At 53.3% G+C, this 23,800-nt stretch overlaps 2 protein-coding genes across 2 annotated transcripts in view; one reads left to right on the top strand and one right to left on the bottom strand.

The window, feature by feature from the left end:
• Positions 1-23,800, bottom strand: part of LOC101961295 (RP1 like 1) — a 107,569-nt gene that overhangs the window by 8,052 nt on the left and 75,717 nt on the right. The window lies entirely within an intron of this gene.
• On the top strand, positions 8,263-18,754 carry Prss55 (serine protease 55). Its single transcript, XM_005337251.3, has 5 exons — positions 8,263-8,317; positions 11,643-11,835; positions 13,023-13,273; positions 13,914-14,056; positions 18,124-18,754. Exons 1-5 carry the CDS (start codon positions 8,263-8,265, stop codon positions 18,442-18,444), a joined length of 963 nt encoding a protein of 320 aa, XP_005337308.3. The 3' UTR covers positions 18,445-18,754.

Below are 23,800 nucleotides of genomic sequence, written 5' to 3'. Positions count from 1 at the left end.
GGGTGTTGTCAACTGCAGTTGCTCTCCTCTGCTGTGGAACCCCAGCCTCACTCCTGCTGTATTTTGTGCCTGTTGTCCCTGCCCTCCCCTCTCTGCCCTCCTGGGGCTCTGGTCACTCTTTTACTCTCTCCTGAGATCCCCTTCTTCAGCTCCCCCCACGCGTGTGATTGACATTGGGTGACTGTCTTCCCATGCCTGGCTTAGTTCCCTTAATGGCCTCCAGACCAGCTATTTTGCCACATCTGACTCGGTCTGTAGCTTACATTGAACACAAAATTGATACTGAGTGACTTGTAAACCTATAAAAAGTGAAAAAATAAAATTTCTAGAAAATTCCATGGGAAAATATCTTGACCAACTCAGGCCAGGAACAACGTAAACTTAAAAAGTGAAGTCGGCCGTGCCGCACAGGGCCCCGGGCCTCAGCCTTGCAGCAGGACTCCCCACTCGTGGCTACTCGCCCACCCAGGTCTCGCGGGTGCCTTAGCGGGACCACCGGCATCAGCACCAGCACAGAATTCCCAGACGCTGCTCCCACGAAGGACACTCAGCCATTGCCCACACGCAGGAACTCCGGCAGCCACTCCCGTGTGGACCCCCATCTACCAACACAGGGCTCCCCCGGTCGCTCCATCTTGGGACTTGGCAGCTACGGCCACACTTCCTACTCACGGCAGCCTGCCTGCACCTGGGGACATCACAGGCTCTGAAGACAGCCACAGCCGCAGCACTGCACGCCACTGAGCTCATCTCTGATGCATCGCACATCATCATCACCCGGCTCCCCCCACCCAGCCCGCCACCCCATCTCTGAATGCAGCAGCTTCCATCTTGGGTCACCTCCATCACCGTCATTAGTTGGGGCAACTACCAGTTTGGAACACCCGATAGCCAGGTACCCATAGTTTTCTAATCCCCCCCAACCCCCAGCAGCCACCAACTCTGCAGAGTGACTGCCCAATTCAAAACAGTCCTCCATGGCAGGTGCGCAGCCACCAGAGTATTACAACCAAGACCCCCAGAGAGAAAGGTTCCTGATTAGGAAGGGGAAAGGGAGAGGGTGTAGAGGGCAGGAACTGTGAGGTCTACAGGCGAGATGAGGAGAAGACCCTGTGCCCACATCACAGGAGCTGACCCCAAAGGAGATCCTGGAGGTGCAGTCTCCCAATGAGACGGGCAGGGGCCATACCCCATTCCAGGCGCCCTGTACCCAAGACCAACGCTCACACCCTGGTAACCCCCACCATCCTGAGGGCAGAGATACCTGTTAACAACAGATGACCCCACCTGTTGGATGAGAGGGAAGAGGAAAGACTGATCTCCAACCAAAACAATCCTTGTTCCTTCCTTCTAGACTTTTTTTTCTTTCTTCTTCCTCTTTATTCGCCCCTCTCACATCCCCAACATGAGAAACCAGGTACTTTGCATGAATGAGGATATTGAGGACTGAGACAACTGAGTAGCACTTGTGTTGTATATACCTTTTATCCTTTTATTGTTTTTTTTTCTATTTTTTCTTTCCAATTTTTACTATTTAACCTTTTTTATTTTTATTAATATATTGTGTGTTTGGTTTATGTACAGAACTGTCTTCCCTCTTACTTGCCTACCCAAAATTACGACTTCTCTATTCTCCTGCTACTAACCTTCTTCTTCAGTCTCCTCCATCACACTTCCTAAGTCACAGTAGCTCTGTATCCTCACCTCCTACCTCCTCAGCATATCTTCCCACACCTCATCCCTGGTTCTGGGTCCACCATCAGAAACTGTAAACTCTTTTACGAATCTACTGATTATATTGTAGATAATAACTGAATTCTCCATTTCTGTACATTGACCAAACTGTAAACATCTCAATAACAACTATTTGCTTTTAGGTGGTGTATTGTTTATATTGGGATCTGATAACACTGTCCTTCACCTCAAAGGAGAAGTATTGGATCCCTACAGGGGTACTATAATCCTATAGGGTAAAAACAGTCATGCCTCGGATCCACAGAGCTAGAAGGGAAGACACACAAGCAACATGAAAAGACAAGGGAAGAAAGTGTGCCAAACAAGTCACATTATTAGAATCCATGGCCAGCACAGCAGATGAAATTACAGAGAAGGTGTTCAGGACGGCATGATTAAAATGTTCTGTGAATTAAGGATGGAATAAGAGAGTAAACACAGGCATCAAAAGATCATTTCGACAAAGAGCTACATACACAAAAACAAGAAGCAAAAGATTCCTTCAATAGGGAGACAGGGGTTCTAAAGAAAAACCAAACAAATCCTTGAAATGAAAGAAACAATAAACAGAATTAAAAGTTTAATTGAAAGCATCACCAACAGATCAGACCACTTGGAAGACTGGACCTCAGACAATGAAGACAAAATATATAATCTCGAAAAGAATGTAGACAGCACAGTGAAATGGTAAGAAAACATAAGCAGAACATTCAAGAAATATAGGATAGCATAAAAAGACCAAATTTAGGAGTTATTGGGATAGAGGAGGGAATAGAGTTCCAAACCAAAGGATGAACAATGAAATATTATCAGAAAATTTTCCAAACAGGAAGAACAAATTGGAAAACCAAATTCAAGAGCCTTACAGGACACCAAGTGTTCAAAATCACAACAGATTCACACCAAGGCACAATAATGAAAATGCCTAACACACAGAATAAGGAGAGAATATTAAAAGCCACAAGAGAAAGGAATCAGATCACATATAGTGGGAAACCAATTAGGTTATGTGCAGATTTTTCAACCTGGACCCTGAAAGCTACAGGATCCTGGAACAACATACATCAAGCTCTGAAAGAAAATGGATGCCAACCAAGAATACTGTATCTAGCCAAATTAAGCTTTAGATTTGAAGATGAAATAAAAACCTTCCATGATACACAACAGTTAAAAGAATTTACAGCTAGAAAACCTGCACTGCAGAATATCCTTGCCAAAATATCCTTTGAAGAGGAAATGAAAAAACAACAATGAAAATCAGCAGAAGGAGGTATTACACTAAAGGAAAAGCTAATCAAAGGAGAAACCAAGTCAAATTAAATAACAAAAATTTCTGGGAATACAAATCATGTCTCAATAATAACCCTGAATGTTAATGGCCTAAACTCATCAATCAAAAGACATAGGCTAGCTGATTGGATTTAAAAAAAAAAAACAATATGCTGTCTCCAAGAGACTCATTTCATAGGAAAAGACACACACAGACTGAAGGTGAAAGGTTGGGAAAAATCATACCACTCACATGGACTGCGGAAGCAAGCAGGGTTTCCATCCTCGTATCAAATAAAGTAGACTTTAAGCTAAAGTTAATCAAAAAGGACAAAGAAGGACATTTCATACTGCTCAAGCGATCCATACACCAACAAGAGTTAACAAATATATATATATATATTTGTTAAGATATATATATCCCCCAAACAATGGAGCATCTGTGTTCATCAAACAAACTCTTCTCAAGTTCAAGAGTCAAATAGACCACAACACAATAATTCTGGGTGACTTTAAAACACCTCTTTCACCACTGGATAGATCTTCCAAACAAAAGCTGAACAAAAAAAACTTATAGAACTCAATAATGCAATCAATAACTTAGACTTAACTGATTTTCATCCTTCAACAAGTGAACACACTTTCTTCTCAGCAGCTCGTGGATCCTTCTCTAAAGTAGACCACATATTATGCCACAAAGCAATTCTTAACAAATACAAAAAAGTAGAGATGCTACCCAACATTATATCAGAAAACAATGGAATGAAATTAGAATCAATGATAAAATAAAAACTACTCCTACACCTGGAGACTAAATAATGTGCTACTGAATGAACAATGGGTTGTAGAAGATATCAAGGAAGAGATTGAAAATAGAGGTAAAATGAGAACACTAATATAACATATAGAAATCTCTGGGACTCCATGAAGACAGTACTGAGAGGAAAGTTCATTGCATGGAGTTCATTTCTTCAAAGAAGAAAAAGTCAACAAATAAATGACCTAACATTACATCTCAAAGCCCTAGAAAAAGAAGAACAAATGAACACCAAAAGCAGAAGAAGACAGAAAATAATTAAAATCAGAGCTGAAATCAATGAAATTGAAACAAAAGAAACATTTGAAAAAAGTTGACAAAACAAAAAGTTGGTTCTTCAAAAAAATTAAATAAAATTGACAAACCTTTAGCCATCCTAACAAAGAGGAGAGAGAAAACTCAAATAACTAACACACGTGATGAAAAAGGAAATATCACAACAGACACTACAGAAATACAAAAGATAATTAGAAATTATTTTGAAAACTTTTACTCTAATAAAATAGAGAATATTGAAGGCATCAACAAATTTCTAGAGGCATATGAGTTGGCCAAATTGAATCAGGATGGTATACACAATTTCAACAGATCAATTTCAAGCAAGAAAATAGAAGACACCATCAGAAACCTACTGACAAAGAAAAGCCCAGCACCAGATGGATACACAGCCGAGTTCTACAAGGCCTATAAAGAAGAACTCATACCAATACTCTACAAATTATTCTGTGATATAGAAAAAGAGGGAGCACTTCCAACTCATCGTATGAGGCCAATATCACCTTGATTCCAAAACCAGGCAAAGATACATTAAAGAAAGAAAACTTCAGACCAAGGTCTCTGAAGACTCGAATGGTGTGAATATACTTCATATACATCCAGAGACATGAAAATTGTGCTCTATATGTGTAATATGAATTGTAATGCATTCTGCCGTCATATATAACAAATTAGAATAAAATTAAAAAAAAAAAAAAGGGAGTGAAGTCACAGAACTCTGGAATAGGAGCTGAGGGTTTTGAGCCCTGACACAGCCAGGCCTGCCCTCAGAGCTTTCTGCAGATTCTCTCCACACAGGGACCCTCATGTGCCCATTTTACAGGTGGGGAAACAGGACCACAGAGCCAGTAAGCCAGTTGTCCCCAGTGGGTAGAGCCCAGTCTGACCGCAGAGCCCAGAGTGCTGATTGCACTTGTGAGCTTGGGACCAAAATCCCTTCTGATGCATCAAATAAAACCCAAGAACGGTAGTGAAAAATATCAATAAAGTTTTCATAAACTTAAATTTCTGTTCAGTCCAAAATCAGTGGGAAGAGCACTGAAGAGTTAGGAGGAACGAGTTCATGACACAGGTAAGAGACAAAGGGTTAATGTCACTACGGCTCCATACGGTCCTGCAAATCAACTTTAGAAACTCCCCTGAATAAGAGAATCACAAAGCACTAAGGGACAGGCCACTCTCTAAAGAAAAAGCAGGAAATGTTAGAAATAAACCAGGGAGTGGTCTTCAGGCTGCGGTGGGCCTGCAGGGGAGGGGGTCTCTGGTCAGATACATCCCAGAAACGCCAGATTAAGTAAAATGAAGCCGGCTGTACACCCTAAGGCGTGTCAGAACCATTAGTATGTGGAGAGCCACTGGGTTCTACAGGAAGAACGTGGAACGGAACGTTCCAAATTCTCATCTAACCATAGAAATTTTTCCTACAGAGTTTGTCACAGGCCTGAGGGACAGAACAAACTTCTTTAACTCACGAACTTCTAAGGCCCCCATTTAATGAGACTGCCTAATACAGGTGTCCTAAATTAAACAGGGCCTATTCCATGTCCCCCTCCTCCTAGGGTATCCTGAAGCATCCTAGTGCTCGAGACAGAGCTCTGAGGCAGCCAGCCAGATGCTGGATTCTAGCTCTCCTCCCCTCCGCTTCTGTACCCTGGGCCGGTGCCTGGGGGTGACAGTAGGCGGTGTCTTCATCCAGCTGGCTTCAACGTTGTGATGGGTCAGTACAGTCTCCTTGTTTCCTCGGCAGCAGGCTCGGGCTCAGTGCCCTCCCACCCTTCTGCTTGGGGCCAGCCTGGCACCCACCTGACTCGTCCTGGGCATGTCCCTGGAGTGCCATGAGCAGTGCTGTTAGAAGCTGGAGCATCTTCTTGTCATTCCAGAACTATCCAACTTCACCTCCAGGCCAGGCTGACGCCAAGTCAGCGGTGGCAGCTGCAAGCGGGCATCACAAATGCATGGCAGAGCTGACCTTGGTGACGTCACAGTAAACACTGGGCTAGAGTGGAGGCAGCAGGTTCAGGTGCGGGTCAGTGGGGCTCAGCCCAGCCCCATGCTCCCCTGTCCAGCGCTCCCTCCCCAGCAGGGGCTGGAGGAGAGCCCCAGGAGGCCAGGTGGGGCCAAATCCATCTGCGTGCTCCGTTCTCTCGCCCCCCCCCCCCCCGATTCTGATCAACTTAAGGAGCCACGGGTTCTGCTCTGTGCTGTGATAGTGAAGAGCTGTGGGTCGTTGGACAAGTTTTCATATTCTCTGAAACCAGGTGTCAAAAGCCAATACACCTTGTTAGGAGATCTAGCCTCAACTGAGGCTCAGTGGAGGGGAAGGGGTAGAACGAAAGGGGGTTGTTTGGTGGAGCTTGCATTAAAAGATTGGGCATAACATGAGGGGGCTGTTAGGGAGGGTGAAATGAGAAAGGAGAATATCATGTGGTGACAACCTGGCTCTAGTGAGGCAGCTAAGAAGAGACGCTGTTGGCCTGAGGTCGGAAACAGCGGGATGGGGGGAGAAGGGAGAGGCCGAGACAGAGGTGGCCGCCGGCTGTGCCGGACAGTGAGCAGACACGGTCAGAGCAGCCTGAACTGGACAGTCATCTGTCTCTGAGGACACGAGATGGAGGAGAGGCCCGGGGCCAGGGTATGCGGAGGCCGAGGGAGAATCCTCCTCAGTACGGATTCATTTTCTGTCTCTTCCACTAGACTAAGGCGAGGGCAAGGGCTTTTCCTCTTGTGGGCTCTGCCCAGCCTGCTCTGTTGGACGAGATTTGCGTCCAGTCCCGAGCTCAGCGAGAAGCTGTTATAGCCACTGACTGTGACTATCATGAGAACCCCTGCTGGGGACCAGGAGGAGCTGGGGGTGAGACACGGCACCTGCCCCTGAGACAGTGACACTGGGCTGTGTTGGGCACAGCTCGGCAGGCTGCCACAGTGCTACTCAGCAAACCGCTAGCTGCAAGTCAGACCCTTCCCAGGTGGTGGCAGGGCAGGGATGGGGACAGCGGTTGGGCATGGCACTGTGATCAGACCCGGCTGGGTCATCTCCTGCTGACCTTTGCCACCCGGTAAGATAGTTTGTCCTGCCCAGGTCGGCTTGTGCTGTGGAAATCGTGCTCAGCAAGAGACCCAGCACCACTCGAGGGTTGGAGAAGTCAGGTTTATGGCGCCGCTGGATCCAGCTGAGCCAGTGGTGGCTTCTGAAGTTCTGGGCCCAGAGCTGAGGTCACATGGAGCTTTCAGAGGAAATCGGATGTCATTCCTTGCCTAGGACAGTATTGGCAGGCTTGATTCTTGGGCCACAGGAGCACAGACCATGAGCAGAAAATCTTATTTATTGAAGCAGAACAAAGGCAGAGGAGAATCTGCAAGGGATGTCGGGAAGTGGCCTTTGTCACAGGGAGGTGTTTCTCAAGGTCCCAGGAGCTTACACTCCCCAGGGTGTGAATTATAGCATAGAAATGTTACGGTTTAAGCCAGTGTTGAAACAACACTCTCACAGAGACCAGCAATTAAGTAACTCCTGGGAAGACCCAGCCACCGAGTGCTGTTTCCCTCTTCACTTGGACTCCTGGCTCCTCTGAGGTCCGGCTGGACAGAGGCTTCTCTGATCCCTCTGGGTAACAGTGCTGCAGTCACTGAGTCCAAACCCGTTGGCGCTCCACCCTGGTCACACTCTGCTTCAGCTTCCTGTGGAATGAACCACAAAGTGCTGGGGGCAGGGGGTGTTGCCCTCTGGGCGGGTCTGGAGGAGACGGGCACCCTGCACCAGCATGAGGCCAAGCCTGGGCGCTGGCCAGAGTCCTGAGCAGGAAGGAAGAGGGTCACTGGACCCCGCGGGCCTCGTGCTGGAGAGGCCCAGCCGCGGGGCCCACTGACAGGCTCGTGGAGGGGAAGCCTGGGAGCCTTAAAGAAGGATGGGGCGTGACGGCCCAAAGTGCCCAGGGTGGGCTGGGGGAGGTAGGACGCCAGGTCAGCAGGGAGCCCAGCGGGCTGGGAGGGAGGCTCAGACCAGAGAGCCCTCTGTGAACCACTTTAGAACCCAAACAGGTAGCGAGAAGCTCCTGACCTCAGCCTCAGCCCATTGTGACGTCGCCAGCAGGGCTGGTTCCCCACGGCCAGCGCCACCGCCTCCGCCTGGCCTCCTCCACCTCCCAGCCCACAGCCCGCCCAGGCCCATGCTTCTCTTCTCAGTTGTGCTGCTCATTACCCACGCCACGGGGGCGGACCCAGGTATGTGGGCTCCTCCCCGGGCCAGAGCAGCCGACCCAGCGGGCACTGGGGTGGGGACAAGTGCCCTGCTCACCTCCTCATCCAGTCCCAGTGAGCATTAGGGGCAGGAAAGAGCCGGACACGGGCTTGTAATTAGCCAACTCGTCAGGGAGGCCCTTCCAGGAGAGCCCAAGAGGGTGACTTGATGTGCTCCCTGTCACCCTCCTTGGGGCCACGTGTCTTTCTTCCTGTTCCCCAGCCCAGAGTTTGACAATCTGACCTTTAGCTTTGGTTTTGAAACTCAAGACTTTACCCTAGAAGGCATAATGGAGAGCCCAGAAGCATGTGTCCGAAAGTAACCGAGCCTCAGGTTCAGACCAGGGTGAGGAGCTTCCCGGGACCTGCCAGCAGAAGGCAAGAGGGGCTCAGCACGTCAAGCTAAGGCTGCTTCTGGTCTCAGTGTGCTCCTCACGGCTCCAGAGGGGTGGCTCCCCCTCCGAGAGGTGGCCAGGGCTGGAAGGGACCTGGGTTACTTAGCAGCAGCAGCTCTGGGCCAAGGACTAGGTGGAAGCTGCCCACCGTGGGGGAGTTTCTGCTCTCAGCCTAAGTGTGGGTGGGAGCCAGCCTCCAAGGTCGAGGAGCCGCCCAAGGTCACTCTGCAGGAACTTGGTAGGGCTGATGGCAGCAGCCAGCCTGCTGTGCCAGTCCCTCCCTCCCTCTGCCCACTAGCTCTTGCACACCTGGCCTCCTGCCAGCTGTCCTCAGGTGGGCACAGGGAGGAGTGTGGGGGAGAGGGGGTGTGGGCAGATCCTCTGAAGAGCCCCCCAAGTGCATGCTCATTCCCAGCCCTGCTCCCCATCTGCTGCCTTCACTGCCACCCGGCTTTATGCTTTGCTTTAACCCAAAGAACTTGGGTTGCACGGTTGGACCCTGGTGCTGCTGTTCTCAGGACCAAGGATGGGCCCAGCTGCCCGTCCCTGGGGACTGGGAGAAAGGAGAGGAGAAATTCTGACAGCTAAGATGGCTCAAGGACTCCTCCCTCCGCTCCAGCCCTATGGGCGCTTCATCAGCCTGGCTCCATCTGAGTGTGCATCTCGTAGGTGGAGAGATTCTCGTGCCCATTTCAGGAGTGGAGAGGGGATAAGAAGGGACGGCTGCTTCCCTCAGATCATGTATGACAGGGCCAGGGTCAGACTCGGGGGTCTGCCCCAGGGCCACACTCTCAGCAGGTGCCGCAGCCTCGTCTCAGAAAGAGGAGCCCCCTGCAGTCACCCATGGGCCCTGGAGCCCACCCCACTCAGGGATCCTGACTGTGGTTCCTCCCACGCGTGGATGTCCAGATGTTTAACACGGTGAAATCACAAGTTCTAAAGATGATTTTGACCCTGACTTTTCTGCTCAACTGTTTATCCCAAGCCTTTCCCCACATCATTAAAATCCCCCACGAGCACCACCTTCCAGCCGAGGAGTCGCGGACGACACGGGTGGACATGCGGGTTATCCACCTAACACGGGTCGCTCTCAGTTTGTCACTGTCAGGTCGCGGCAGTGCACACCGTCCAACACGGATGGCCGGGCCCGGGGGTGAGTGACCATGAGGGCTCCTGGAGCCAAGGCTCCCTCATCGTTGGACATCCTCTTCCCGCCCTGGGACCAGCGTCACCACGGCAGGCCTGCTGCTGTCTCCAGGCAGAGCTCTGGCATCAGTCAGGCCAGGGGACCCCGGTGACCCAGCGCCATGATGGTGCATGAAGAAATGTAATGCTGGGCAGGAGACAGAGTAGCCAGGATGGAGGGGTTGGCTTGGCCTCCTTAAAGGAGCAACTCTTAGGCCAAGGCGGGGATGAGGTGAGGGAGTGAGCCAGGCACCCGGGAAGAGAACCTTACAGGCACACAGCAGCTCTGGGAGTGGTAGGAGGTCAACTCCAACGCCAGATTGCCCAGCTTCAAATCCTGGTTGGGCCATGGGCTAGCTGTGTGCCCTTGGGCAAGTACTTAACCTTTCTGTGTCTCATTTGTCCTAACTATAAAATGGGGATGGAAAAACAGTACCTACTTTGTAGGGTGGTTGTAAAAGTCACAGTGAATTGGTCTTTGTAAGGTGTTTGGAACAGCATCGGACACACATCTAAGCACTAGAGTGTGTCTGATAAGTCAGATACAGGAAGTGCAGGTCCAAAAGTCCCGAACAGACATCCATGGATTATTGACAGCTGGAGCCTCTAGATACAATGTTGCTGAATTCCCCATTTTCTTGAACCAAAAATGACCAAGACTTCCTCATTCCAAACCAGACTATGACATCCTCAAAGCCACCGTTGAGCCAATGATTGGACAATTAGAATAAAGTCAGGGTCAAGGGGGTCTTGGGTTTTCTAACGTCAACCCTCCCACCTTGTTCTGGAAACATCTTTTCCTTTCCCCGCGTTGCTATGAGGAGCAGCCACAAACTGAGTGGCCTAAACAGCAATTCCTCACCTTGCCATCCTGCAGGGCACAAGGCAGCTCAGCCTCCAGGGCTATTCCCAAGGCAGGACGGTATTCCTGCAGATACGCCGGCCTTGGGTCCTCAGCGTCCCCTTCCGGGGCTCCTGGAGCTGGTCTGGGGCCTCTGTGTGCATCTGTGGAGCCGCAGGCTTGATCTCCCGGGGCCTTCCTGTACTCACCTCCACCCAGCATGGACTCCCTTCTGCCTTCCTCCGACCATTTCTCTTTTTGGTGGTGCTGGGGGTTAAACCCAGGGCCTCAGGCATGCCAAGCAAGCACTTCACCCCAGAGCTGCGCCCAGCCTCTTTATTTTGAGACGCCTTCTTGCTAAGTTGCGCAGGCTGATCTGGAACTTGCAGTCCCCCTGCCTCAGCCTCCCAAGTGCCTGCTCCACTGCCCCCGCTCCCCACCACTCTTAAGGGTCCTGTGATTGCACTGGGTCCATTCAGTGGGGCATGCTGGGGTCAGCCGAGCAATTCCATCTCCAAATCCCCTGCTGCCTTGTAAGGGAAAATATTTGCAGGTCCCAGATTACGGCCCTGGAGGACTGGGGTGTCTTTGAGGGGTCCTGTGGGGTTGACTTTGGACATTATTTCCTCCAATTTCTCTGGTTGCCTGACACCCCGGAGCTGGCAGAGTCAGAGCCAGTGTTCTGGACCACATCCTGAGCTCTGCTCAACGGAAAAGAGCCTGTCAGCTTGCTCCTGTCACACGGGAGCCTCGGGGGCCGGCCCAGTGTCCTCATCTCCAGGACAGGGCCAGGGAGATCTGTCTGCGAGCGTCTCCCCCAGCACACCTGGCCCATGTGGAGGGGACAAGGTGTTTCATGTTTCCCTCCTGCTCTCTTCCATCCCAGCAGGATGTGGCGAGAGGCCCACTTTCGAGGACCGGAAGATGCGGCATTCCAGAATCGTCGGGGGGCTGGAGGCTGAGGTGGGTGAGTTTCCGTGGCAGGTGAGTATCCAGGCAACCAATCAACATTTCTGTGGCGGCACCATCCTCAACTCGTGGTGGATCCTCACAGCTGCTCACTGCGTGATCGGCGAGTTACCGTAAGTACCCAGGGCCAGCCCCGGGCAGCCGCACGCGTGGCCAGACCTGACGGTGAAGGGGTCCTGGCACCGTTGTATCCTGATGCAGACATGAATGACCTCCCTCCAGCCTGTGGGCACTGCACAGTGGACCCCAAGCTGTGCCAGGGCCAGTGGCTCTGTGCTGCAAAGTCACACGCTGTCCTTTCCAGGCACACCTGTGGCCTAAGGAGCCGGAGCGCTCAGTCCATCCACCTGTCCTAGGACATCCAAGTGCTTCTTGGAAGTCCTGGACGTCTGGTCTCTGGCCACCTGAGTGCCTCCTTCCTGCTCCTTGTAGGGTGCTCTCTGCTCAGCTGACGGTTGACTGCTGGCATTTCCTGATCATGAACCATGCTCCGGGACCCCATTAAGACTTTACCTGTATTAAATTACTTACCTGTACAATGACCCTCTGAGGCAGGCAGAATATTTTCTAGATAAGGAAACTGAGGTCCAATAAAGCTATGTGACCCCGCCAGGGACCACAGCTCACAGTGGAAGGCAGTCCTGAATGCTCCGGCACTTGGGCACCCTGCTTCACCACCTCAAGAGCTTTGGAAGGAACCCAGAAAGGCTGACGGATCTGGGTAAACCCCGTGAAGCCGCGTGCAACGTTTCCTCTGGGCAAAGCCGAGTACACTGCGGCACCTGCTCTTGGGGGGCACTTCAGAGCTGGCCACCAGAAAGTTCTTGGCCATCTGCTGGAAGGGCCCTGCCTGCTGTCTGATTACCCGGGGACTTTTCTGCTCGGCCAGTGGAAGGTCAAATTAAACTCACTCCTAAGTCTCTGAATGGTTGTTGGAACCACTGCCGTGAGCAGAATGTGCAGTCATTGGCACATGTCACCAGGCCTTACCTGTCTGAAGACTGGCTTGGCCTGGGCCAACTAGTCCTTTGTGGGCTCTTTAGAGTGCTCCAAACTGAGCCCTGCCTCTGCTCTGTTGCATGCAAGGGTCACATTCAACTTCAGGACCCCTGAGGACTGGGGTCTGTTCCCTGACGGTTCTGTCCTCTCTTTAGTTTCTAAGTCCTCAAACTTTCTGAGCAACAAAAGGACCATCTTAAAGGCCCCCAAAACTCTATGAGGACTGGTATTTGGGGCCCAGTGAGCTCTGTGTGCTTTTGTGACCCTCCTTCCCCTGCCCTCTCTGGTTGTATGTCACCAGCACAGAGGAACTGAGTGTTGTGCTGGGGACCAACGACTTGACCAGCCCACGTCTGGAAATAAAGCCGGTCAGCAGCATAGTTTATCACAATAAATTTAAGAGAGAAAGCATGGACAACGACATCGCCTTGCTGATGGTGGCCTCGCCCATCGAGTTCAATAGCCTGACAGTGCCCATCTGCATGCCCCCAGAGCCCATGCCTTCCAAGTGGCACAAGTGCTGGGTGGCAGGGTGGGGCCAGACCACTTCAGGTGCGTGACTGCCTGGCGTCCTGGAGAGCTGCTCAGGCCAGGACCCCACGGGGAGGCGGGAGGAGGGCAGGGACCGAGGAAGGAGAGCAGAGAAGGGCACACGGCATGAGGAACGCTGGGTGAGGGGAGGAATCATGAGATGCATGTGTGGTCAGCGTGAAGGAGAAGGGGCTCAGGAAACCTGGAGGCCCGGGGCTCAAGCGCCCTCTAGACCCTCTGAAGACTTAGCGCCTCTCCACGCCTGAGGCCTAATGCTTCTTTATGGGGTGCAAATTGCCGTCCGTGGCCCTGTGGGAGGAAAGCGCTGTGCCCACGTGACAAACTGGTAACAGGACAGCAAGTGGAGGAGGCAGGACCATGCTGGGCTGTCCACTGGCCCGTTCCCCAGATGTCGAGCTCGCAGGCTGGCTGGAGCAGGGCTAGAAGTTTGGCCATCAGATGAATGATCCCAGCAGGTGGTGGTCTCTTGGGAGAGCTTGGGCAGGATCCCCTTTGGGCACAGATGACCTGAAGAAGGTGGATGGCCAGGGCACGAGCAGCATGCGGGATGGTGGGCGGGGCTGGCGGTCTCTAGGGCACCGCCGGCCGTGGCAACGTCTGCTGCCTGGTGACTTTTCTAACATGCTCTCTCCCTGGGCAGCTGACAAAGGGTCTATGAAAAACGATCTGTTGAAAGCGCCAATGGTCATCATAGATTGGAATGAATGCGCAAAAACGTTTACAAAACTTACCAAAAATATGCTGTGCGCAGGATTCATGAACGAGAGCTACGATGCCTGCCAGGTAACCGAGGCCCCGCCTCCTCCACTTACAGGCCCCCTCCCCGGGGGGCTGCCATGCAAGGGTACCCTCTCTCTGCTGGGAAGAGACAGCTGAGGGTCTGGGAAATGCGTGGGGGTCAGGGCCTTTGGCTGTGCGAGTGCAGACATGGAGTGGACGCTAGGTACCTGGGACCCCAAGGCTTCCACTTGTAGAAATTCCTAAAAAGACAAAGTCAAGGAGAATTTGAGGCCCATACCAGGAGTCATCATCATTCATCATTTAGCAACCCCTACCGAGCACGCCAGGCCCTGGTGGCTGGAATGAGGTGTGGCCCTGTCCCTAGCCTCTTGGGCAGACAGTTGGGTAATAAGCAATAAGTAATAGAGTGGGTGATGCAGGTTTCTTTACCGTGAACCAAAGTCTGATCTCTTAGGTTCTCTTTAATAAAACAGGCATGAAACTTTTAAAAGAAAAACACATTTGATTGACGTTGATGTTGAGGATAATGAAAAATGGAAAACAAAAACAAAACATTCAGAGCATGGCACCCTCTGGCTCCAAGGAGTGACAGGAGTTGTGTTTAAAGCTCAAAGACCCTCTATTTGTCCATTAAGGCCCACCTGCAAGCCGGGTGCTGGCTTTGGTCTAGGTGCAAATCTCCAGGTGCAGATGTAACCCCTCCAAGCAGTGAAGGACAGACAGACAGCCTGTGGAAAGACAGCCTTCTCTAGTGTTGCTTGGTAACAGAGGAGACTGGTAGTTTCCCCAGGTAGACCACGAGATGGCACCTTGGGAAGGGCCTGCTGGGTCAGGGTTTGGGCAGGCAGAAGAGGAAGGAGCAAGGCCTCTGAGCTCAGCAGAGGTGGAGGCCAGCAGCGTGTGCCAGGCAGAGGAGACTCCACCAGCAGAGGACCAAAGGGACAGCCAAGGGACAGCCAGACTGAAGGCCTAGTGCGCCCTGTTCCCTTCCGGTCCTGGACGATGTACAAGATCACCAAACCTAACAGGTCAAAGGACCGGGACCAGACACAGTGGAGCAAGTAACCTCCTTCGATCCCGCCCACTAAGTCCAGCGGACAGCTAGTGTTGGTGGCTGCAAGGCGGGGCTGGCTGTGGGAGGGGCAGTAGTGGGCGCGGCTACCGAGGGCAGCAGAAGCCTCCTCAGCACAGAGAAGTCCTGCCTCTTGACGGTACCCATCAGGCTCTACCGCTTTGCCAGATAGCACTGGGGAAACTGAGGGGTCGGGGAATCTCTGCATGACTTCTTGCAATAAAGTCTTCAATTATCTCAAAACGCTCAACTTTTAAAAATAATTTTAAAGTGGCACAATCAAGCAAAATATAAACTGGAACTTCTCCCCAGCTCAGAAGATGAAGCGCCGGTGGCGTCTCCTGGGCAGCAGCCATCCTGGTGAGCCCAGCTCTGGGCTCCTGCCCACTCCCCGCCCCGCACACACCTGTCTATTCAGGGCGAATTCCCAGGGCCGCGCCCCGTGCTCTGCCCATGACAAATGCCCAAGAAATGTTTGTCAGATAGGCCCAGCTGCGGGCCGGTGCTGTCGGCTGGCAGAACCGTCAGTCAGTCGCCCTGAGGAGAGGTCCCCTGGGGAGCCCGAAGGGCCCTGGAGTCTGCCGGTGGAGGAGGGGTCCGAGCGGGCAGCGCTGGGCGTGGGCCCGTCTGGTTGTGGGGCTGCCGTGGAGCCCGGCTGAGAGCTGGGCTGCTCTCCAGGCTGCGTCCCACCTCGTCCCTCACTCTGCAGGCGCTCAGGCCTTCAGAACCACGGGCGTTTGGAGCCGAGAAGGAGTTAACCAGAAGGCCGTTTTACAGATGAGAAAACGCCATTTTACAGATCACTCCTGACTCCCTTGACCACCCGGACAGACCTGCGGTCACTTAAAGCTCGTCGGCACCTTAGCAGCAATTGCATCTTCCCTGGGCTCTGTGAGGTGGCTGGAAGGTGAAAGAACAGGGATTCAGAATCTAAGTGGTTTTCCCAAAGTCCGACATCAGTGAAGAGGCCAGGCCTGCAGCCTGGCCACCTGCTTCTACGCCAAACAGGACAGCAGTGGGACCTTCACCTCCTGGTGGCACACTCGGGAAGCTCTGGGCCAGCGTTTCTCAGCAGAGACCCCGGCTACAGGCTGAGCCCTGCAGGAAGGCCCCTCTCGGTGGCTCCTCTGGTGCTGCTTGCTTCCCGAGAGGAAGAGAAAAAACCACATAGAAGGACGTCCACTTACAGATGCCCCTGGGCCCAGCCACCGGGAAGGGACAACCGTTCCCTGAAGGCAGCTGGTGGGCAACGCACAGAGCAACAGGCTTGTCCCAGCGATTCACAGGTTTTTGCAGTTCATGGGCCACCGTCCTAGAGAGCAGGCAGGCGTCTCTCCGTTCCTACAAGATGATGGACGTGGAAGCTCAAGAGTGAAGCTTCCTGCCCAGGACACCCTGACCCTGTTGTGTAAGGAAATAAGTAATCCACAACATCGCTCCACCGGCATCCTTCGTAAAGAAGATCACTTAACACAACATTTGCAGAAGGAGCGATTGGAATAGAAGCTGTTGAGCGGGTTCTGCCCTGTAACTCACCAGCCAGCACGGGGCAAGAGGCAGGTGCCAGGGGGACACTCTGTCCTGGAGAAGGCCACTTGGTTTGGGCCCAAGTTGCTGGCTGTCCTCAGGCAGTCATGACCCCCGACTCTGTGGAGTCACAGTGAGGGGCTGCACGTCCCCTGCCCAGTGAGGCTTCTGCAGCAAGACCAAGTTCCACAGGGACACGTTTACTCCTGACCTTCCCCTGTACATTGTCACCTGCAGCCTCTGACCCTGAATGAGTCACAGCCTATGTCCAGTGTCCTTCTGGGGCCAGACACCTGGTGGTGTCTCCTGCCCGTCCCCCACGTGACCTGCCCTGGTTTGGACCCTCACATTTCACCTCCTCTTACCGCCCTCTGCCTGAGCCCCCTCCAGCCACCCCGCCCAGCCCGTCAAGCCGCTGGGTGTCCTGCGAGTCACCTCTCCCCAGTTGTCCTGCCCTCGCCCTCCCAGAGCCAGAGTGCGCCCCTCGGTGCCTGCTCCCTCTTCTGTCTCACGCCACACGAGTCTCCTGCGGGCCCACAAGTGCATCTTCTCTGCTGGGCCCGGAGGTCCCGGACCCCCAGACCAGGCATGTCGCGTTTCCTCCGTGGGGTCTGTCCAGCAGAGGTCAGCCCTCTCGTGGCCCTCGAACTTCCTACTCACCAAGAGGAGGCCGTGGGGCTGACGAGAGGCAGCCACGGAGCCAGGCCACGCGTACAGCTCAGCAGGAGGCTCCTGCCCGGCAGAGTCCACCCCATGCTGCACTGTCCAGCCAGCCCGCGGGACTGAGGCAAGGCCACCGGCAGTGTGTGACAGAAGGATGCAACTGGGAGCCGGGGCCGTTGGCATCAGGAGACCCTGGCTTCCGGCTCTGGCCAGGTGACCCTCAGCAGCGCTGTCTCCTCCTCGAGGCTGGTCCTCCAGGAGAAGGGGTGAGAGGAAGCCACGTGTACACGAGGTTCTCAGTGGGTACCTGGCACACCTGCGGCATGTGTGGGCACGACCACGCGAGTCACAGACCCGCAGCGGGGGCAGCGCTTCCAGGGAGACTTAGCTCCTGTGCCCCCAGCACCACTCCAGAGTGTTCAAGGGAATGCCGTCCTCTCCACAGCTCTGGAGGACGCCAGAGGAGACCACTCGTGGTGCCGCTGACGACGCCTCTCACGCCCACTTCCTGTTCTCCCTCTCCAGAGCCTCTGATCTGAGAATCCTCAACGCTGGCCTCCCTCCCCCTCTGCCTCCTTCCCGCCCCTCTGTGGGCGGCAGAGGCGCGCTCCTCGCTCTTCTCACTGACCACTGCGTCCTCCTCCCCGGCTCTGCCCTGCCTGGCCATGCATGCCTCTCCCCACTGCTCCTGGCCGACCGCAGGGCGCCCCCAGGGGAGCATGGATGGGATTCCTTTGGCAGCCCCGAGTCGGGGGCCAGGGAAGCCCCTTCCCTTGAACAAGCTGAGCCCAGCCTCAGTGGGCAGCTTAGAACAGGACCCGCCGTGAACTCTGTTCTCTGCCTGCAGGGCGACAGCGGGGGGCCCCTGGTCTGCACGACAGAAGGAAGCAAGAAGTGGTACCAGGTGGGCATCATCAGCTGGGGCAGGAGCTGTGGGCAGAAGAACACCCCGGGAATATACACCTCGCTGGCCAACTACCAGCCCTGGATCAGGAACGTCACCCAGGTGGAGGGGAGGCCCCTTGACACGGAGCACACGCGGTCCACCCTGAAACACAAGTCCAGGGACTCCAGGTCCTCGGGGTGCTCCGAGCTGGGCAGCCCCAGGTGCTGGCTCCTGCGGGGGCTTCTGTCCTGCCTCTGGCTCAGGGCCGTTTTCAACGGGTAATAAAAGTCCTTAACCAAAGGTGGCTGTGACCGGGAGGGACCACGCGGGTCGGTGGAGGAGAAGGCGAGGAACCGGCGCCCAGGGAGTCAGCCCAAACCAGGCTGGGCCGGGTTCCGGGTGGGATTCGGGTCTCTGTTATCAGAACCCCCTTCATCCCTGGTGACCATTACCCAATTCAGACTGGCTGAACCCAACAGAGGGCGTGAGTGTGAGTGTGAGTGTGAGTGTGAACAACACAAACATGGGGTGGTGTGAAGATGCAGGCGTGCCTGACCTCCTGGCTGAACGGAAGTTTCCAGGGACAGTGGTGGCGTGGCCATGTCCCCCAGGCAGGGCTGCTAAGTGTGGCCAGGAGGCCCCCCGCACCTGCACTTGGCCTCCCCCAGTGTAAGTGACTCCCGGACTCCAGCGCCTGGTGATGACCCTCTCTCCTCAGCCCTTTGACACTCAGGTCACTAAAGGCCCAAAGTGGCCCTCTCCTAGGCTAGGCCAAGCTCCACGCCCACCCGGGGCCCAACAAGGACCAGCCTCCAGAATCACGTGAACAGACACCAGTGACAGGCTGGTCCTCAGCTGGCACTCAGAGTGCTGTGGACAGTCAGGGCAGCGGCCACTGGGCTGTCCGTGAACATGCTGGCCACTGGTGGTCTCTGGCCTGTCCAGCTGGTGTGCATGAACAGCCACGTCCCAAGTCCTCAGGAGCTGCTGTGACACTGACATCTGGGCTTGCTGCTCCCGGGCCACTGGAGGAGTAGGAAGCGTTTGTTTGATCATCCTCCCCACGGTCCGTTCCTGGAGGCCAGTCGCCCTGCCGTGGGTCGAGGAAAAGCTTCACCTAAAGCTTTGCATTCCCTGATGTCACTGCATCTGTGCTGGCGACCCAGGAAATCCAGGCCCGGAGGAAAGAGGCCCCTGGCCAGTCAGGTCCCAGTCTCCATGAGCAGAGTGTGAGGACATCGAATACCATGTGAAGGGTGCCCAGGGAGTGAGGATTGATTTGCTGTCCACTTAGAGGGTCTTTAGATGGGATTAACGTTTCACTCTGAGTAAGTGGACCTCCTTCTATAACGAGGGTGGGCCTCATCCAATCAGCGGAACATCCAAATAGAAGAAAAAGTTCTGCCTCCCAGAGCAATTGGTCTCCTCAGCCGGCTGCCTTGGGCTTCCCCCACACCGCCACGGGGAACCAACAGCTCACATTCGTCCCTCTCTCGACATACACACAGCCCAGTAGTTCTGCTGCTCTGGAGAAGCTGACTGACAGGGGAGACGTGTCCTCGGCACAGCCACAAGGCCACCGAGGCAACCACGGGGACCACGTGGCCCTTGCACACAACCAAGAGAACCATGGAGGCCACGTGGCCCTTCCACACTCACAGCCACGGGGCTGCCAGGACGACCAGGGAGCCAGGTGGCCCTTGCACATTAATCACCCTCCTGCCAATAGATTGTCCACGCTGTGGCTCGTGGTCCTCGTGTCTGTCCCTGGTTTGGGCACATGGTCATCAGGTATGTCCTGTCGGTTTTCCTGGCTAGAGTAGCAGCCCCTACCCTGTGTACCTCTACAGACACCCGCGTGACGATGGATGCACAGGGACCTCTGTTGGACGTGAGGGGAGCCACCATACATATGGGACTTCCAGCACCTACCACGGTTACCTTGTTTGGCCCAACAACTCAATAAATGCAACCTTTCGGGATTTCTTTTGGTCTAGGAACCCAGAGTGCTTGCCTAGCAAGGACTCAATTCCCAGCACCACACACGCGTGCACACACACACACACACACACGTCTGAAATGTTAAGGGTCCATGAACTGGGCAAGTCTAGGAGGCTCCGACATCATGGAAAACTGCTGGTGTTGATGTTTGTGTGGAAGGAGGAGGTTGGGTGGTGAGGTAGTTAGTGTTGGAGGAGGAGGTTGGGTTGTGAGGTAGTTAGTGTTGGAGGAGGAGGTTGGGTTGTGAGGTAGTTAGTGATGAAGGAGGAGGTTGGGTGGTGAGGTAGTTAGTGTTGAAGGAGGAGGTTGGGTGGTGAGGTAGTTAGTGTTGAAGGAGGAGGTTGGGTGGTGTGGTAGTTAGTGTTGGAGGAGGAGGTTGGGTTGTGAGGTAGTTAGTGTTGAAGGAGGAGGTTGGGTGATGAGGTAGTAAGTGTTGAAGGAGGAGGTTGGGTGGTGAGGTAGTTAGTGTTGGAGGAGGAGGTTGGGTGGTGAGGTAGTTAGTGTTGAAGGAGGAGGTCGGGTGGTGAGGTAGTTAGTGTTGAAGGAGGAGTTTGGGTTGTGAGGTAGTTAGTGTTGAAGGAGGAGGTCGGGTGGTGAGGTAGTTAGTGTTGAAGGAGGAGGTTGGGTGGTGAGGTAGTTAGTGTTGAAGGAGGAGGTCGGGTGGTGAGGTAGTTAGTGTTGAAGGAGGAGGTTGGATTGTGAGATAGTTAGTGTTGAAGGAGGAGGTTGGGTTGTGAGGTAGTTAGTGTTGAAGGAGGAGGTTGGGTGGTGAGGTAGTTAGTGTTGAAGGAGGAGGTTGGGTTGTGAGGTAGTTAGTGTTGAAGGAGGAGGTTGGGTTGTGAGGTAGTTAGTGTTGAAGGAGGATGTTGGGTGGTGAGGTAGTTAGTGTTGAAGGAGGAGGTTGGGTGGTAGTTAGTGTTGAAGGAGGAGTTTGGGTGGTGAGGTAGTTAGTGTGGAAGGAGGAGTTTGGGTGGTGAGGTAGTTAGTGTTGAAGGAGGAGGTTGGGTGGTGAGGTAGTTAGTGTTGAAGGAGGAGGTTGGGTGGTGAGGTAGTTAGTGTTGAAGGAGGATGTTGGGTGGTGAGGTAGTTAGTGTTGAAGGAGGAGGTTGGGTGGTGAGGTAGTTAGTGTTGAAGGAGGAGGTTGGGTGGTAGTTAGTGTTAAAGGAGGAGGTTGGGTGGTGAGGTAGTTAGTGTTGAAGGAGGAGGTTGGGTCGGGTGGTAGTTTGTGTTGAAGGAGGAAGTTGGGTTGTGAGGTAGTGTTGAAGGAGGAGGTCGGGTGGTGAGGTAGTTAGTGTGGAAGGAGGAGATTGGGTGGTGTGGTAGTTAGTGTTGAAGGAGGAGGTTGTGTGGCGTGGTAGTTAGTGTTGAAGGAGGAGGTTGGGTGGTGAGGTAGTTAGTGTTGAAGGAGGAGGTTGGGTGGTGTGGTAGTTAGTGTTGAAGGAGGAGGTTGTGTGGCGTGGTAGTTAGTGTTGAAGGAGGAGGTCGGGTCATGAGGTAGTTAGTGTTGAAGGAGGAGGTCGGGTGGTGAGGTAGTTAGTGTTGAAGGAGGAGGTTGGATGGTGTGGTAGTTAGTGTTAAAGGAGGAGGTTGGGTGGTGAGGTAGTTAGTGTTGAAGGAGGAGGTCGGGTCGTGAGGTAGTTAGTGTTGAAGGAGTAGGTTGGAAGGTGTGGTAGTTAGTGTGGGAGGAGGAGGTTGGGTCGTGAGGTAGTTAGTGATGAAGGAGGAGGTCGGGTCGTGAAATAGTTAGTGTTGAAGGAGGAGGTTGGGTGGTGAGGTAGTTAGTGTTGAAGGAGGAGGTTGGATCGTGAGGTAGTTAGTGTTGAAGGAGGAGGTTGGGTGGTGAGGTAGTTAGTGTTGAAGGAGGAGGTTGGGTGGTGAGGTAGTTAGTGTGGAAGGAGAAGGTCGGGTGGTGTGGTAGTTAGTGTTGAAGGAGGAGGTTGGGTGGTGAGGTAGTTAGTGTTAAAGGAGGAGGTTGGGTGGTGAGGTAGTTAGTGTTGAAGGAGGAGGTTGGGTGGTGAGGTAGTTAGTGTTGAAGGAGGAGGTTGGGTGGTGAGGTAGTTAGTGTTGAAGGAGGAGGTCGGGTCGTGAGGTAATTAGTGTTGAAGGAGGAGGTTGGATGGTGTGGTAGTTAGTGTTAAAGGAGGAGGTTGGGTGGTGAGGTAGTTAGTGTTGAAGGAGGAGGTCGGGTCGTGAGGTAGTTAGTGTTGAAGGAGGAGGTCGGGTGGTGAGGTAGTTAGTGTTGAAGGAGGAGGTTGGATGGTGTGGTAGTTAGTGTTAAAGGAGGAGGTTGGGTGGTGAGGTAGTTAGTGTTGAAGGAGGAGGTCGGGTCGTGAGGTAGTTAGTGTTGAAGGAGGAGGTTGGGTTGTGAGGTAGTTAGTGTTGAAGGAGGAGGTTGGGTGGTGAGGTAGTTAGTGTTGAAGGAGGAGGTTGGGTGGTGAGGTAGTTAGTGTTGAAGGAGGAGGTTGGGTGATGAGGTAGTAAGTGTTGAAGGAGGAGGTTGGGTGGTGAGGTAGTTAGTGTGGAAGGAGGTTGAGTGGGGAGGTAGTTAGTGTTGAAGGAGGAGGTTGGGTGGTGAGGTAGTTAGTGTTGAAGGAGGAGTTTGGGTTGTGAGGTAGTTAGTGTTGAAGGAGGAGGTCGGGTGGTGAGGTAGTTAGTGTTGAAGGAGGAGGTTGGGTGGTGAGGTAGTTAGTGTTGAAGGAGGAGGTCGGGTCGTGAGGTAGTTAGTGTTGAAGGAGGAGGTTGGATGGTGTGGTAGTTAGTGTTGAAGGAGGAGGTTGGGTGGTGAGGTAGTTAGTGTTGAAGGAGGAGGTTGGATAGTGTGGTAGTTAGTGTTGAAGGAGTAGGTTGGGTTGTGAGGTAGTTAGTGTTGAAGGAGGAGGTTAGATGGTGAGGTAGTTAGTGTTGAAGGAGGAGGTTGGGTCATGAGGTAGTTAGTGTTGAAGGAGGATGTTGGGTGGTGAGGTAGTTAGTGTTGAAGGAGGAGGTTGGGTTGTGAGGTAGTTAGTGTTGAAGGAGGATGTTGGGTGGTGAGGTAGTTAGTGTTGAAGGAGGAGGTCGGGTGGTGAGGTAGTTAGTGTTGAAGGAGGAAGTTGGGTGGTGAGGTAGTTAGTGTGGAAGGAGAAGGTCGGGTGGTGTGGTAGTTAGTGTTGAAGGAGGAGGTTGGGTGGTGAGGTAGTTAGTGTTGAAGGAGGAGGTCGGGTCATGTGGTAGTTAGTGTTGATGGAGGAGGTTGGGTGGTGAGGTAGTTAGTGTTGAAGGAGGAACGTGGGTTATGAGGTAGTTTGTGTTGAAGGAGGAGGTTGGGTGGTGAGGTAGTTAGTGTTGAAGGAGGAGGTTGGGTGGTGAGGTAGTTAGTGTTGAAGGAGGAAGTTGGGTGGTGAGGTAGTTAGTGTGGAAGGAGAAGGTCGGATGGTGAGGTAGTTAGTGTTGAAGGAGGAAGTTGGGTGGTGAGGTAGTTAGTGTGGAAGGAGAAGGTCGGGTGGTGTGGTAGTTAGTGTTGAAGGAGGAGGTTGGGTGGTGAGGTAGTTAGTGTTGAAGGAGGAGGTTGGGTGGTGAGGTAGTTAGTGTTGAAGGAGGAGGTTGGGTCGTGAGGTAGTTAGTGTTGAAGGAGGAGGTCGGGTGGTGAGGTAGTTAGTGT

This window comes from Ictidomys tridecemlineatus, chromosome 14, assembly GCF_052094955.1.
Source record: "Ictidomys tridecemlineatus isolate mIctTri1 chromosome 14, mIctTri1.hap1, whole genome shotgun sequence".
NCBI classification, from domain to species: domain Eukaryota; kingdom Metazoa; phylum Chordata; class Mammalia; order Rodentia; family Sciuridae; genus Ictidomys; species Ictidomys tridecemlineatus.
This window is presented reverse-complemented; position numbering and strand designations above follow the sequence as displayed.

What these genes read in the sequence shown, in the direction of transcription:
- Prss55 (XM_005337251.3), top strand. Translation starts at nt 8,263, where the DNA reads ATGCTTCTCTTCTCAGTTGTGCTGCTCATTACCCACGCCACGGGGGCG. An exon ending in CGCCACGGGGGCGGACCCAG is followed by an intron (nt 8,318 to 11,642) that starts GTATGTGGGCTC and finishes CCATCCCAGCAG; the next exon opens with GATGTGGCGAGAGGCCCACT. An exon ending in AGAGCTACGATGCCTGCCAG is followed by an intron (nt 14,057 to 18,123) that starts GTAACCGAGGCC and finishes CTCTGCCTGCAG; the next exon opens with GGCGACAGCGGGGGGCCCCT.